The sequence below is a fragment of the Heterodontus francisci genome, chromosome 18 (assembly GCF_036365525.1).
Source record: "Heterodontus francisci isolate sHetFra1 chromosome 18, sHetFra1.hap1, whole genome shotgun sequence".
In the NCBI taxonomy this organism is placed as follows: Eukaryota; Metazoa; Chordata; class Chondrichthyes; order Heterodontiformes; family Heterodontidae; genus Heterodontus; species Heterodontus francisci.
The window spans coordinates 63850651-63865024 of NC_090388.1; the positions used below are offsets into that span (position 1 = coordinate 63850651).

Consider the following 14374-nt stretch of genomic DNA (forward strand, 5'->3'; position numbering starts at 1 on the left):
CGATCAGGAGTGGCCCCACCCCCAAGCCTTCAGAAGGCCACCTACTTTTATCAGGCGGCTTTTCTGAGGCCTTTGCCACCCGCCTGCCAACCGTAAAATCCCCGTGGTGACAGCAGAGGCCCTTAAGTGGCCAATTAATTACCACTTAAAGGCCTCCTCCCGCCACTCTGGTATATTACCAGCGGCGGATGGGTAGCACAGCACCTCAGGGGACCACCCATGCCCCATGGAGGGCATCCCCCATGGTACGAGCTGCCCTGCTGGAGCACATCCCCCCCACCCCCCTCAGTCAACTGATTCCCCATCACACCTCACCAGGGCCCAGCTGATTGTCCCACCAGAGCCTCACACACTTACCTCAATTCCAGGGCCTCCTCCATGGCTGCTCTTCTTACTGGGTGCAGTTCCAGCAGTGGCCACCACTCCCAGTGCCAGCCCACTGATTGGCCGGCATCTCTTGGAGAGGGGACTTCCTGCCTTAAAGGAGTGTAAGTTCCGACCCCAGGGCTAATTGAGGACCTGGGCCATGTAAAATTACGGTATGGCTTCCAGGCCCGGCGGAGGCAGGCTTGTCTTTTTGGCCGGTGGGTGGGGAGTCCACCCTGATGTAAAATTCTGGCTGTTTTTTTTTTTGCAATTTGAATGTATTGATAGATTTTACAAAAATATATTTGGAAGACTTTTCCTTCAATTATTAAGTCTTCATTGTAATGGGATTTTTTGGCAACTTTATTGAGCAGTGGGATGTTGAAGAATGAAGTGGTATAGTACTGAAACAGTGCCCCTCGCGCTCCCCACCCCCCACCCCACCCCAGCCTTTTGGCTTCTGTACAGGCTATACTGTGTAGATGATCACATCCTTTCCCTAGTACCAAGCTTCATTATTGGGGCATGTAAAAACACTAAAGAAGTATGTCAGGGTCATGGCAGGGTCAAGTAATCCATTAGTTATTCTGACATTTTTTATGTAAAGAATCCTATTTCTTCAACAAAGTTCAATAGGAAAATGTCAGTGTTTAGCAGTTTTGTACATAGTCACATATTCTTATGACTGTGTCTACATGCACTATATTTAAAATCATATCAGATCTCTTCAATTTGCTGTTGTTACAGTCAAAATTGTAACCTCAGTTGGGTGTTTTACAGTTCACTAGCTTCCTCGATGACTAGCTGGTTAAAGTAACAAGTAACTAAGCCACGCAAACTAGGGAGATCCCAGAATTGATGCCAAGCCTTTGCTGAGTTAGTCATTTATCAGTTTGAGCATACAATTAACCTCAGTGCTCCTGGGTTACGCAGGGGAAATAGACCATGTTTTCGGCTCCTAATTGTTATCCAGTGGCTCCTGTTGAATGAAAAGGAAAAAAGAAAGACTTGCCTTTATATAGAGCACTTTTCATGACCACCGGACATCTCAAAGTGCTTTACAACCAATGAAGTACCGTTGAAGTGTAGTCACTGTTGTAATGTAGGAAACATGGCAGCCAATTTGCGCACAGCAAACGCCCACAAACAGCAATGTGATAATGACCAGATAATCCGTTTTCTGATGTTGATTGAGGGGTGGCCAGGACACTGGAGATAACCACCCTGTTCTTCTTCGAAATAGTGCCATGGGATCTTTTACAATCACCCGAGCAGGCAAATAGGGCCTCGATTTAATGTCTCATCCAAAAGACGGCACCTCCGACAGTGCAGCATTCCCTCAGTAATGCACTGAAGTGTTAGTCTTGATTTTGTGCTTATGCCCTGGAGTGGTTCTTGAATCTGGAAGCTTGTGACTTGGTGTGAGTGCTACTAAATGAGCCACGGCTGACACTAATGCATGCATGTCTGGATATTGAGTGAGGAGAGAATTGGACCCAGCTGTGATGTTCCGTGACGACACTCGATGCCAGTGTGTGAATGTGCCCATTTGAAAACAGGACCACAGTTGAAAATAACCCCAGGAAACCTTCCAGAGAGAAGGAGAAAAGACAAAATTGGTGAGAGAAAGAAAAAAAGTTGATAAATTAGCCTGGCAGTTGTGTTTGTACAATCTGGGATTCCAGCAAACAATTAACTGAAACAAGTTTGCCTTGGTACTAGAACTCTCAAAACTTTAGGGGAAACAGAAATTTACAGACATTAAGTTGTAACAGATTTAACTTAAAAAAAAATAACTGCCATCTTTGTGGCAGATTTCCATAGCTTTTTAAACAAAACTATGTTTAATTGTAACCGTAAGTACTTATTTTCTGAGTGTACAAAGTTCATCTGGCAGGTAAAAGGGTACATTGAATATTTGTTGGTAGGAAATTGTAATGATGCTGTGCATACTTGAGGAGCATGTTTAAAATTATAGTAATGTGGATTTTTCCCTATAATTTCTGTAATATCTTTCACGCTTATTCTTTCATTATGCTTTCATGGTTTGGAGCAGCTGTGCATTTGGTGCTGTTAAGATTGCAATTGATGTACTGTCCAATAATACAGTGAGTCTCATCTCATTCCCCAACCCCCTCCCCCTTCCCCCCACATACCCCACCCAACTTGGCATTCAGATGTTGTCCTTCCTTGGTTGTCCTGTGCTAGTAAGGTGATATTTGCACATTTCAATCAAATCAATTACTTTTGTTAAAAAAAAGAGGTGTTTGTGGGAATTCTACTGAATTTATACATGGAATTTTCTTGATTTTGCATAACTAAGGATCATTATTTGACATTATCCATCATGTTTAAGCAGAGCATCACTTGAGTTCTTTTCTCTTGTATGATCTGATAAAAAGAAAACTAATGTGCAGGTACCTAGGGAGAGATTAAGTGATGTGTTCACTTGCTCAAATGACCCTATCCCTGTGACTTATAATTAAAGATTGGCTCAGTTGGTAGCACTCTTGTCTTTGGATCTGAAGGGGGCAGTTCGAGCCCCTTTCCAGGGTTTGAGAACATAATCTAGGTTGATGCTCCAGCGAAGTATGACGCAGGTGTTGTCCTTTTACACTGAGGTGCTACAACAGAATTCAGGTGGACCATTCCTGAAGAACAGAGAGTTCTGCTGATGTCTTGGCCACAATTCATTGCTTAACCAAAAACAGATGAACTGGTCATTCATCACATTTTGGTTATTGGCTGCTATATCTGCTTACATAGCAATCACAATGATTGAACAGAAATGAAAGGCTTTGACTTGTATTATTATAAATGCAAATCTTTCTGTTACTGTATCTAGCTTTATTTTCACATTCAATCTACTTTTACAGTAGGTTTCTCTGGTACAGAAGTTTTTTCCTGTGGGAATAATATGTGATAGTGGTTACTTATTTTATACAAATTCAGGTCTGTCATAGATACCTTCTTGGGTTCTTGTTAGTCACTCCTACAGATGGGTGAAGCAGATACTTGGTGAGGTGAGGCTTGATATGATTCGTTACGATGTTTTGTTTCACAATGAGCATATAGCATATCAGTTATGACCAGATTCACTTTAAGTTCAATCAGTACAAATTGTCTCTGTGTAATGATGCAAAATAAAGAATGTGCTACGCTTCCTCACACTGGGGGTCACCTTACTTGACTTAAGCAAAATGTCTTCAAACTATCTTCCAATATTTCTAACCACTTCGAAGGCCTTCACAACTTTCCTGTTAACAAAAGGTAACTTCCCTTGCAGCCACCCTATAGCTTTTGTAACCTCTTTTTAGGCCTGACTCCAGTATTAGCTTTTTGTCAACTGACTAACCCTCAACCAAGTGGAATTTGCCAAGCTATTTTGGTAATGATCCCTGCTGAGTTCAAATGAATAGAAACAGTTGTCTAATTGATAGTGTCATTTTTAACATACATTACACCAAGGTGCCATTTCCCCTGCCAACCACCCACCATTGTGGTATAGTAGGAAATCTTGGAACATGATGATGGGGGAGAAATTGGACTTGCATCAAAATGTCAGCACTCTCAGCATGAGGCCCATGCCAAATTCAGCACCTGGCCTCATCTGCATTTAACAAGTGAGCTGCAGGTGCCAACTGGGCATCTGGAAGCAGCTCACTGATACCAACGGCAGCAATCTGGGCTGGATGTGATGCTGGCAATGGCCCACAGTTACTGCAAATGAGGTGAGGCAATGCTGAGAGGCAGCAAGCTCAGGACAGTAGCAGCCCACAGTTCCTGTTATGGTAAACTTCTGTTTCTTCCAACTCTACAAAATATAAAAATGTTCAAGGTTTTAGACCTATTTTTAGCAGCCCTTTAAAGACCACTATATAAGCCTCTCTAGACCTGGGAGAACTAGTCGAGGCTTTCGAGGCGTTAGCTCTGCCTATGTGCTATCAAGTTTCACGGCGGGGGTGGGAGTGGGGTCATATACCAACATAGGATCCCAATTTGTATAAAGAAATCAGCCTGCTGCCTGTTTCGGGCAGGAACCCTGGATGGCTTAATGGTGCCTAATTCAATTTTACAGGAGGCAAGTTTCCAGGGTTAGTCAGGCGTGGGAGATGGTGACCTAATTTTGGACCTCATTTCCCTATTTCATACCTGGAAGATGGTTGCATAAGGTCAATTTCTCCCCAGTCTGTTTCTTTAAAGTAAGTGTCAATACAGAGTGTTGTATGCTCCAGCAGTGATTTGGTACTGTTCGCCTGTCTATAATTATGGCAAAGTGCTTAATTTCAAAAGATTAAGTTCCTGATGACAGTACGAAGCTTTTATTCCATAGATGGGATCAATTATTCAGTCACAGCAAATGATTACACTCTTGTTTTTGCCATTCAATTTAGAATTCCAGGGCAAGGTTCTGAATTAAGTGTGTATTATGCAACAAAGGTTCTTTGTAGAATCATAGAAATTTAAGTCACACAAAAGAATCTATTCAACATATTGTATTTATTCTGGTGCTAGCCTCATGTTGCAGCTATCTACTCTAATTTACCTACATGATATTGCTTCCTCAATTGTTTATCTAATTCTCGGCCTCAATGGGCACTTGCAGTAATGTATTGTATGGCCTGGTTACTCCTTACCTGGAAAATTACCCTCTTACCTTCCCCTTTATGGTTCTAATACTGATTGCCATTATTTCGCTCACTACTGAGAATAACCATTCACTCTTGACACTCTCAAATTCTTTCATAATTTTGATCACTTGATTCAGATCGCCCTTTACCTTTTCTGCTCCAGTGAACGGAGCCATAGTTTCCTAATTCTGCCATCATTATTGCATCCTCTCATCCCTGATATCTTCCTAGTTGCATCTTTTCTATGGTTCTGCTTTTTATGATGGGAGTGCCCAAAACGCACACAGTACAATTCAATCCCCATTCCAATCTGTGGCGTGTGAGCTGATCTCAACCAGAACAGCAATAGGAGCTACAAATTCTGTCAGTGCCCTGTGATTAGGGAGAGTAGGGTGGGGGTGGGAATCATCCAGTTTTTTCCACACTTGAGTGTTATCCAGCAGCCCATACCATGACTGTGCATGTCGGGAGAGGATGGGGTTTGGCTTGATGCTCCTCCCTCACTCTTAAACTGATTACTTAACACTCACTGACAATACTCAGACAAGGAATGGCCTATCTGCTGAAGTACCGGAGAGCAACAGGAATCCACAAAACCAAAGCAACAATAGTTTACAACAGTGACTACTCTTCCAAGGTATTTCATCAGCTGCAAAGAGCTTTGGAACATCTTGAGGTCATGCAAGACGCAACAGCAATGGAAGTGTGCCTTTCTTTTCAGGAGAGGAAAGAATTGCAGTCAAAAATTGATGGATGAAGGATGCTAGTTTTGAATATAAATGTAATTAGGCAACTAAGTTCTGGAAAAAGTTATTTTTTTCTGCAAGCTGTCTTAATAAGATTGGAAAACATTTAAACCAAGTCATGAACTCAAACAACTATTCACACAGAGGGGCTCTAGCACAAGACACTGATTGTGAACAACAAGTACAGTGCAACAAGCTGCAATGCAAATTCCTCTTTGTGCTGCACACAATGTTGCCTTTTCACCCCAAGTTTGTGGATATGAACATAAATATCCAAAGGCCAAGGACTAGTCATTGGCCTGCAAACCTTGAAAGCTGGGCAACTGAAATTCTTCTGACATAATTTGTATCAAAACCTGGAAACATTAGCAATTTGTTAGGAGTAAATTTTATACTGTTCACAAATTGGCCATTTGAAAAGCAACAAGGACAATGAGAAAATACATTGTCTGCTGCGATTTACAGTAATCATATCAATGAAGAGGTTTAAATATGCAAGTTTTGCAAAAATGATCCAACACTCCAAAAATATATTACTGCTGCAGCGACTGTGGATGTATACCCTCTTGGTTAGTTTCAATTATATCTCCCCTATGGTGAGAGGGAGGCTGCTCCAAGGTGTTGTAATGAACACTGTGCCTCACCATGCTCTCTGTTGGACAGCATAGAGTCAACTGTTCCAAATTAAAGTTTTGAGCGGTCAAGAAAAAGGCGAGATTCTTTATTTGTTTATCATATTTCAATAATTTTCAGAGGTTTGACACTATCCCTTCACTTTGCCTTTTTAGCTTGTTAACTACCTGCTTAAAAGTCTGATGATATTAACAAGAGATTTGGCCATTGGGGATTTGTTCCTTCAGCCACAGAAGGAAGGTGCCAATGAAATGATCTGGCAGTTTGAGGAATATCAAAGATACAACTGCTAGACCGTACAGCAATGGCTGTAAACCTGTCAGCACTTATTTCTTTTTAATAGAGTGATAATTAGCGGGAAGCTTACTTATCAACACTATGACACAGCCTTGCTGCCGGTGGACAATTAAATGGAACAGATGGATATTTTGTGATGGGTATTACAGTGTTCAGGAGAATATGTTTTGATAATTTTTCCACAGCTGGTATGTGTCAGGAATACAGCTTTTTTGTGTTTGTATGTTTCCCATGACAGTTGTGAAACCAAACTTCAGGTAAAATGCATGCTTGAATTCATACTTGGCTGCTCCATGAAAATATGAATGTATTCAAACATGATCTGTTGAGGCATTCGTACCTGATACCAATCTGACAAGCCTGCATGGTCCAAATTAATTTACTTCCTCAAGTTTTTTTTTATTCATTCATGGGATGTGGGCGTCGCTGGCCAGGCCAGCATTTATTGCCCATCCCTAATTGCCCTTGAGAAGGTAGTGGTGAGCTGCCATCTTGAACCGCTGCAGTCCATGTGGGGTAGGTACACCCACGGTGCTGTTCGGGAGTTCCAGGATTTTGACCCAGCGACAGTGAAGGAACGGCGATATAGTTCCAAGTCAGGATGGTGTGTGACTTGGAGGGGAACTTGCAGGTGGTGGTGTTCCCATGCATTTGCTGTCCTTGTCCTTCTAGTTGGTAGAGGTCACGGGTTTGGAAGGTGCTGTCTAAGAAGCCTTGGTGCATTGCTGCAGTGTATCTTGTAGATGGTACACACTGCTGCCACTGTGCATCAGTGGTGGAGGAAGTGAATGTTTGTAGATACGGTGCCAATCAAGCGGGCTGCTTTGGTGTTGAGCTTCATGAGTGTTGTTGGATCTGCACCCATCCAGGCAAGTGGAGAGTATTCCATCACACTCCTGACTCGTGGCTTGTAGATGGTGGACAGTAACCAATTTTTAACTGAGGTTTTACTGCCACGGGCTAATGCTCCCCATTTATCCTCACAATTTTCATTTATAAACTTCCTCATTTACCACATGACTTCAGAATGCTAATTTTTAAATTGTTCCTACGTGTGGGCTAGTTTACACTATAGAGGATTCAATGTGAAAAAAGCAAGATGCGCAGATGCTGAAACGAGATGGGCCGAAGGGCCTGTTTCTGTGCTGTATAACTCTATGAGAACAGATACTGCTGGAAGCACTCGGCAGGTCAGGCAGCATCTGTGGAGATTGGAAGGGAGGGTTACTGTATGAGGTCGATAACTTTTCACAGATGAACAGCTTATGAGGAGGAATGGGGGTCATGGAGATACAAAAGTGATTAGGTGAAGGACAGGAGATGATGGTGCAAGACTAAAGGAGGCAGTAATGAGAGTAATAGTAAACATATCTGTGACCCAGAGGTTGTGTAAATGGTTATAGCAGAGGTGGAGGGAAGCATGGGAACTCTGGCAAAGCGGGGAAGGCTCCACTGACTTGGGTTTAATGGTGAAAGAAAAAGGCTGGTGGACAACAGGGGTGAAGACCGCCCGCCAGGGATCCCCAATCTCAGCTCCAGCCCACACTGTGCCCCATTGCTGGATGTGTGATATATCCATCCTACATTACCAACACCTGTCCAAGAGTAAGTGGAGCTATGGTTAAGATCTAAAATTGTTAAAGTCATGTTAAGGCCAGAGGCTGTAAAGTGTGAAATGTTGTGACATAGTGATAGAGGGTGATGGGATGTTCACCTTATGTACTGGCGTACAGACGACAGTACAAACAGGTTCAGCAAGGGTGATATTGGGTACACATGCCTTGACAGATTATATTTGAAAACTCCTTTAAGCAGTTTTTTCTGATTAAGTGGTGTTGGCATTTAGGTGTATTGTGAAGTAGCGTATTTGTAACACTGAATTTTATTTGCCCCAGGGGAATGGGTTCAAATGCTGTAGTAATGTCCAATAATCTTTATGGCTATTATTCTAAATTTTTGAGCTTAACAAGTAGTTAGATTTGCATGCATCACTCTGACATGGTACCTGAATTATGTGGGGAATTTTACTGCTATTACACTACATATACTACTTGAATGTAGCAACTTCAGAATCATAGGATAATGCAGCACAGAAGGAGACCATTCGGCCCATTCTTCCTGTTCCAACTCTTTGAAAGAGCTTTCCAATTAGTCCTACTACCCCAAGCTCTCTCCATAGCTCTGCAAATCTTTCCCCTTCAGGTATTTATCCAATTCCCTTTGAAAGTTATTATTGAATCTGCTTCCACCACCCTTTCATGCAATGCATTCCAGATCGCAACAACTCGCTGCGTAAAAAAGGTTTCCTCATGTCGCCTCTGTTTCTTTTGCTAAGGACAATTCAGAATAACAGAGTGGGAGAGCAGCAGGGACCGCTCCCTTAATCAGACCTCAGATCTCCAACATGACAAAGTGTTTCTTTATATGCCCAAGTATATGTACCAAGACCCCTTTCTCCCATTATTCAGCTTTGCTGAAATTTATCAAATAACCCTTCACAAGCCTCAGTAGTATTCAGTAGTCAGATTGAAAATACACTGAATCAGCCCTAAGCTCAGGCTGTAAACCAACAAATACATTTAGTTGACATTAGCCAGATAAATGAACAGTATAAATAGTATGTTTAAAGTGATTACAATCTTTACTATTCTGTTTGAAATATCCAACAACAGATACTTCTTCTAGATTAGTACCCAACATAAAATTGATTCTTGAAACAGGGTCAGGGTCACTCAATTCTTACGTGGTGAAAAATTACCATAAAGTCAGATCCAGCTCAGTCTGTCTGTGGACTTTAGACTGACAGCCTGACTAACTCCTGTGGCCAAATGTAAACCCAAAATCAAAGTCCCTGGTCACAGAGATATCTGTCAAAGGATATTGAGAACCATTGGCTCTGCCTAGGGACCTATTATGAATTCTTAGGCGGCACAGTGGCGCAGTGGTTAGCACTGCAGCCTCACAGCTCCAGGGACCCGGGTTCGATTCTGGGTACTGCCTGTGCGGAGTTTGCAAGTTCTCCCTGTGTCTGCGTGGGTTTCCTCCGGGTGCTCCGGTTTCCTCCCACATGCCAAAGACTTGCAGGTTGATAGGTAAATTGGCCATTATAAATTGCCCCTAGTATAGGTAGGTGGTAGGGAAATATAGGAACAGGTGGGGATGTGGTAGGAATATGGGATTAGTGTAGGATTAGTATAAATGGGTGGTTGATGGTCGGCACAGACTCGGTGGGCCGAAGGGCCTGTTTCAGTGCTGTATCTCTAAACTAAACTAAACTAAGAACATTTGGTGCCCCCACCACATAACTCTCACCACCCCACCTTGCCCCTAACCATTAAAACACAAATATACAATGAAATGGCTAAAGATTTAATATTCATACTAGTGTACAACTGCAGAAGTTTCCAACACATCTTTCTTCCCTGCTGTGAGGCTTCACTGATGTTTTCCACTCTTCCCACTCTGCTCAGAGGCTTCTTTGGCTTATCTTTGCACCCCTGGAACATTGTGTGAGCCGCACGGTACAGGGATGACTGCAGTCAGGTAACTAAATCTCCTCCCCAATTCCACCACTCAAAATTCTAGTCACTGCCTGCCATACATTGCAATTGACACAACCAGCAGACAGCGCATTTTAAGTTTATGGGAACTGTGTCCACCATATCTGGCTGTAGCTCATAGGCATTGCTCGCTGTGTTAATGTAGCCCTGGCTCTGCCCCCATACAGGCCCAACCTCCCTACATCTTCAACCTAGACACAGCTGTCAATCAGAACCAGTACCCCAGGATGCTTATCACTTGATGTTTGTAACTGAATATGATAACTTTATTCATTGATCTTTGCCAAGTGCTTTGAATGCTGGGTCCCCATCAGGTATCATAAATAATTGGACGGTGCATACTGAGGATTTTCACAACTGTGCAAACTTTTACCTCGTCCTGAGTGCAGGTATTGAGGTATTGGCCAGATTGCAATGTAAATTGTATCCAACTTACAGAAAACAGCCAGCAATAACTGACATTGACCAGCAATGAAGAAATGAAGAAATAATCCATCAAAGACAATTATGCCTTATTTTTGTCACCCCTTACTTAAAACCATTGGCAAAGATTGTTGCCTTAGGATGGACATCCGGTATGATTTTTAAACAGCACACAGGTTTGAGGACTTCAATTTTATTTTTGTAGCTGACACTTTCTCTTTTTGGGGATAACTGTGTCTGGTTTGATTTTAAATAATCGCACTACCACATTGTGTCAAACACAGTCAGAGACAGACCACTGCATTATTGAACACCATTAGGGTCAGACAACCAGTCAGAGTCAGTGTAAGATTGTTACACTGTATGAAACACTGTCAAACTACAGCAGCAAAAACAATTTGTAATATTAAAGTGCCTTTGATGTTGTAAAATGTCCCAAGGTATTTCACATGAGTGTAATCAGACAAAAATTTACATCGACCCAACAAAGGAGACAAAGGTGATCATATGCTTGGTCAGCTGTCCAAAAAGACTACTGTACTATACCAAACACATCAGTGTAAGACTACCACATTGCCAAAACCATCAGAAGAAAACAATTACAAGGTACCAAAACAAACCATAGGTTAACAAATACTGTGACTTTTGCTGGGCCATCGAATTCCTGAACAACAACCTGTATTTTATGTAGCACTTTTAATGACAGAAAACATCCCAGGGTACTTCACGGAGGCATGAAAAAAAGCAAATTGAGCCAAAGGAGAAATTAAGAGGGGTGACCAAAAGCTTGGTCAAAGAGAAGGGATTTAAAGAGTGTCTTAAAGGAGAAGAGGGAGTAAAAAAGGGTGAAGGGGCTAGGAAGGGAATTCCAGGGAGTGGAAACTAGACAATGAAAGGCATGACTGCCAATAGTGGGATAAAGGAAGGGGATAGAAAGCACGGGGTTGGTCAGAGGAACGGAGAGTTTGGTGAGCCGGTTGTGTTTGTAGGGATGGAGGAGATTGCAGAGAAGGAGGGTTGCAGCCATGAGGGATTTAAAGACAAAGCTGAGAATTTTAAGTTTGAGTCATTAATGATTGTAGGTCAATACAAGTCAGTGAGGGTAACGGGTAAGCGGGACTAGATATAGGTGGCAGAGTTTTGGACAAGTTGGAGTTTCTGGAGGGTAGAGGATTCTATGGAATGTAAAACAAAAATCTGAAATTTTAGTTGAAGAGATTATAATTTCCAACCAGCAGTTATAAAAAAATCTCAAAGTGCAACGCTGATCTTTATTTATGGTAATGAATTGCTTTATAATCCAATTGTATATTCTGTTTATCCTCAGGTGAATAGTTGAATTTGAAACTACTTCCTCCCTCCTTTTATATTCATTAGAGATCACGCTTGCTACACCTGTGCTCTTGACTGTAAATATTTTTTTCGCTCTCTCTAAACTCCCTCGGTGCAGATACACCAGCTGTTGTCAGTGACTAATTTTGATTCTCACGTTTATCCTGTGAGAATGGGCTGTTTGTAGCATTTGTTAGGTCATATCTAAGGTTCCTTTCATTCACTCGTCAAAATGCTTGTGAGAAAGAGGCCATCTGCTTCTAACAGCGGGCTGTTCTTTAGTTGGCTCCGAGTCACATGTTACCATTATGCTTTTTGCACAGTTTCGTAAACTTAGCACAATGGCAATATGTGAGCACAGCTATTTTAGACATAAGATTTTTCACTACTCTGATTTTCACTGATTCTTTAACCGTCAGCGTGCCCAATTTCTTAGTTACTGGAAAAGGGGTCTTTTAATCTGTCAGGGGAAGTTCTCACAAGTGCATTCAGCATGAGTGACATTGTGGAGAGAACTAGGACATAACCCTAAGGCATCATGGGAACAATCTTCTCTTCCTCATGTTGTCTAAATGCCTTCATGATGCTGTCTCAGCTCTGCTCTCTCTTCTGCATCAGATATGGGCAAATATAATTCCAGCCTCACCATCTCAGAAATGGAAAACCAGACAGACCCAAACAATGAAGGAGAGTGCAATAACAAGAAAAGCATCTTTCTCAGTATAACCGTATGGGGTCTTGGCTTGTGGCCATGCTGTTAACTTTACCTTTCATTTTAAAAAAGGTTCTCTGTAATGTTTGCTCACTTAGTTTTCAGAAAACATGCAGATTAAAGGCAAAACATTGTAAAGTCTACCCAGCATCTCTAATAGTTTTAAAATGTTAAGTGCAGTGGTTTTCTGAAAGTTATACTTGAGTGCTTCTTGTAAGCAGTGGGGTTCTAAGAAAGCCACACTAGTGTTTGAGTGCCTCTTAAAGCTGTTTTCACTCTTTTCTGCAGGAAATGCTTTCAGACTGCCCATTTTTACCTGGAAGATAATGCTTCGCCCAGAGTGGTTTCCACTTCACAATCGCCAGCTCTTCCTATTTCAGGTAATTTCTTGCAAGTGGCTCTCCAGAATTAGGTCTGCATACATTAACTAGCAATTAAAACACGTCATAGCTGTTAACCCTTTTTTTTCTGTTTTACTTATCTGTTGTACACAGTTCTTTAATTATTTTCTATCGCCATTCATCCTATGTGGTTCATTGGATTGCCCCACCCTCCCCCCGCCACCCCGCCTCAGTAGACAGTCAATGTAGATTCTGTGCAGAGGCATCAGTTTCTCACAGTTCTTAATCCAACTTAATCAAAGAAGTTATTGGTCAATGGAGTGAATTTTTACTTCAAAAGCTTGTGGCCGCTGCAAACATCATCTGTGCATACCAGTATTCCAAATAAGCCGCAATCCAACATATAACACATGAAACATTTATTTGTTATGCCCTTTCAAGCACACTTTAATGCTGAACTTGCTCCAATCAAAAGTAAAGTAGTTTTTCCCCATGTGCAGCTCAGGAAAAAAAGCCTGCAAATGTTGGAAATATGAAACAACAGAGAATGCTGGAAGAATACTACAGCCCTATCAGGATCTCTCCACAGTTTGTGATGGAGCTGCTCTGTAAATCGTTTTTTTCTGCTTTCCTAGTTCTCAAAAAAAGAAAGGCTTACATGTACAGACTGTCTTTCATAACCTCAGAATGTCTCAAAGCACTCAATAAAGTACCTATGCATTGTAGTCGCCATTGTAATGTAGAAAACGTGGCAGCCAATTTATGCACAGCAAGCTCCCACAAACAGCAATGTGATCATGACCAGTTAATCTGTTTCTTCAGTGTTGTTGGTAGAATGATAAATATTGTCCAGAACAACATGTAGAACTCCCCTGCTCCTCTTCGAAATATTGACACAGGAAAGTTTCCATTTTTTGTACTCAATTCAACTACGGTTGATCTTGCATAACCAAGAGCAGGAATGGAAGAATCTACTTGAAAAAAATCAAGATTACTTATAATTCCAACTCATTTAATTTTTTTTGTTCATGTTAATACTATTAATAAAGAACTTTACTAACCTCCAATGGATAATTACAAACACACTGTATTCTTCCCATGGTGGCACATTTCAAACACCATTACACAAAGTGCTACTCAAATTACCATGATGTGCTAATGTTTAATTTCCCAAATACAGCCTTTCACCAGTGTTAACAATGCTTTGACAGCTTTTCTGTAGAAATGTTGTTTGTAATATGAGTGGAAGATTTTAACATGATGCTGGTTTCTTAAAATGCTTGGGAGGCAGTAGCGTAGTAGTAATGTCACTGCACTAGTAATCCAGAGGTCC

At 41.6% G+C, this 14374-nt stretch overlaps 1 protein-coding gene across 1 annotated transcript in view; it reads left to right on the top strand.

Annotated features, from left to right (window-relative positions):
• Positions 1 to 14374, top strand: part of LOC137379686 (receptor-type tyrosine-protein phosphatase zeta-like) — a 262813-nt gene that overhangs the window by 199572 nt on the left and 48867 nt on the right. The window contains exon 14 of the mRNA XM_068050891.1: positions 12989 to 13080. Coding sequence (XP_067906992.1) covers positions 12989 to 13080 — 92 coding nt within the window. The remainder of the gene's footprint in view (positions 1 to 12988; positions 13081 to 14374) is intronic.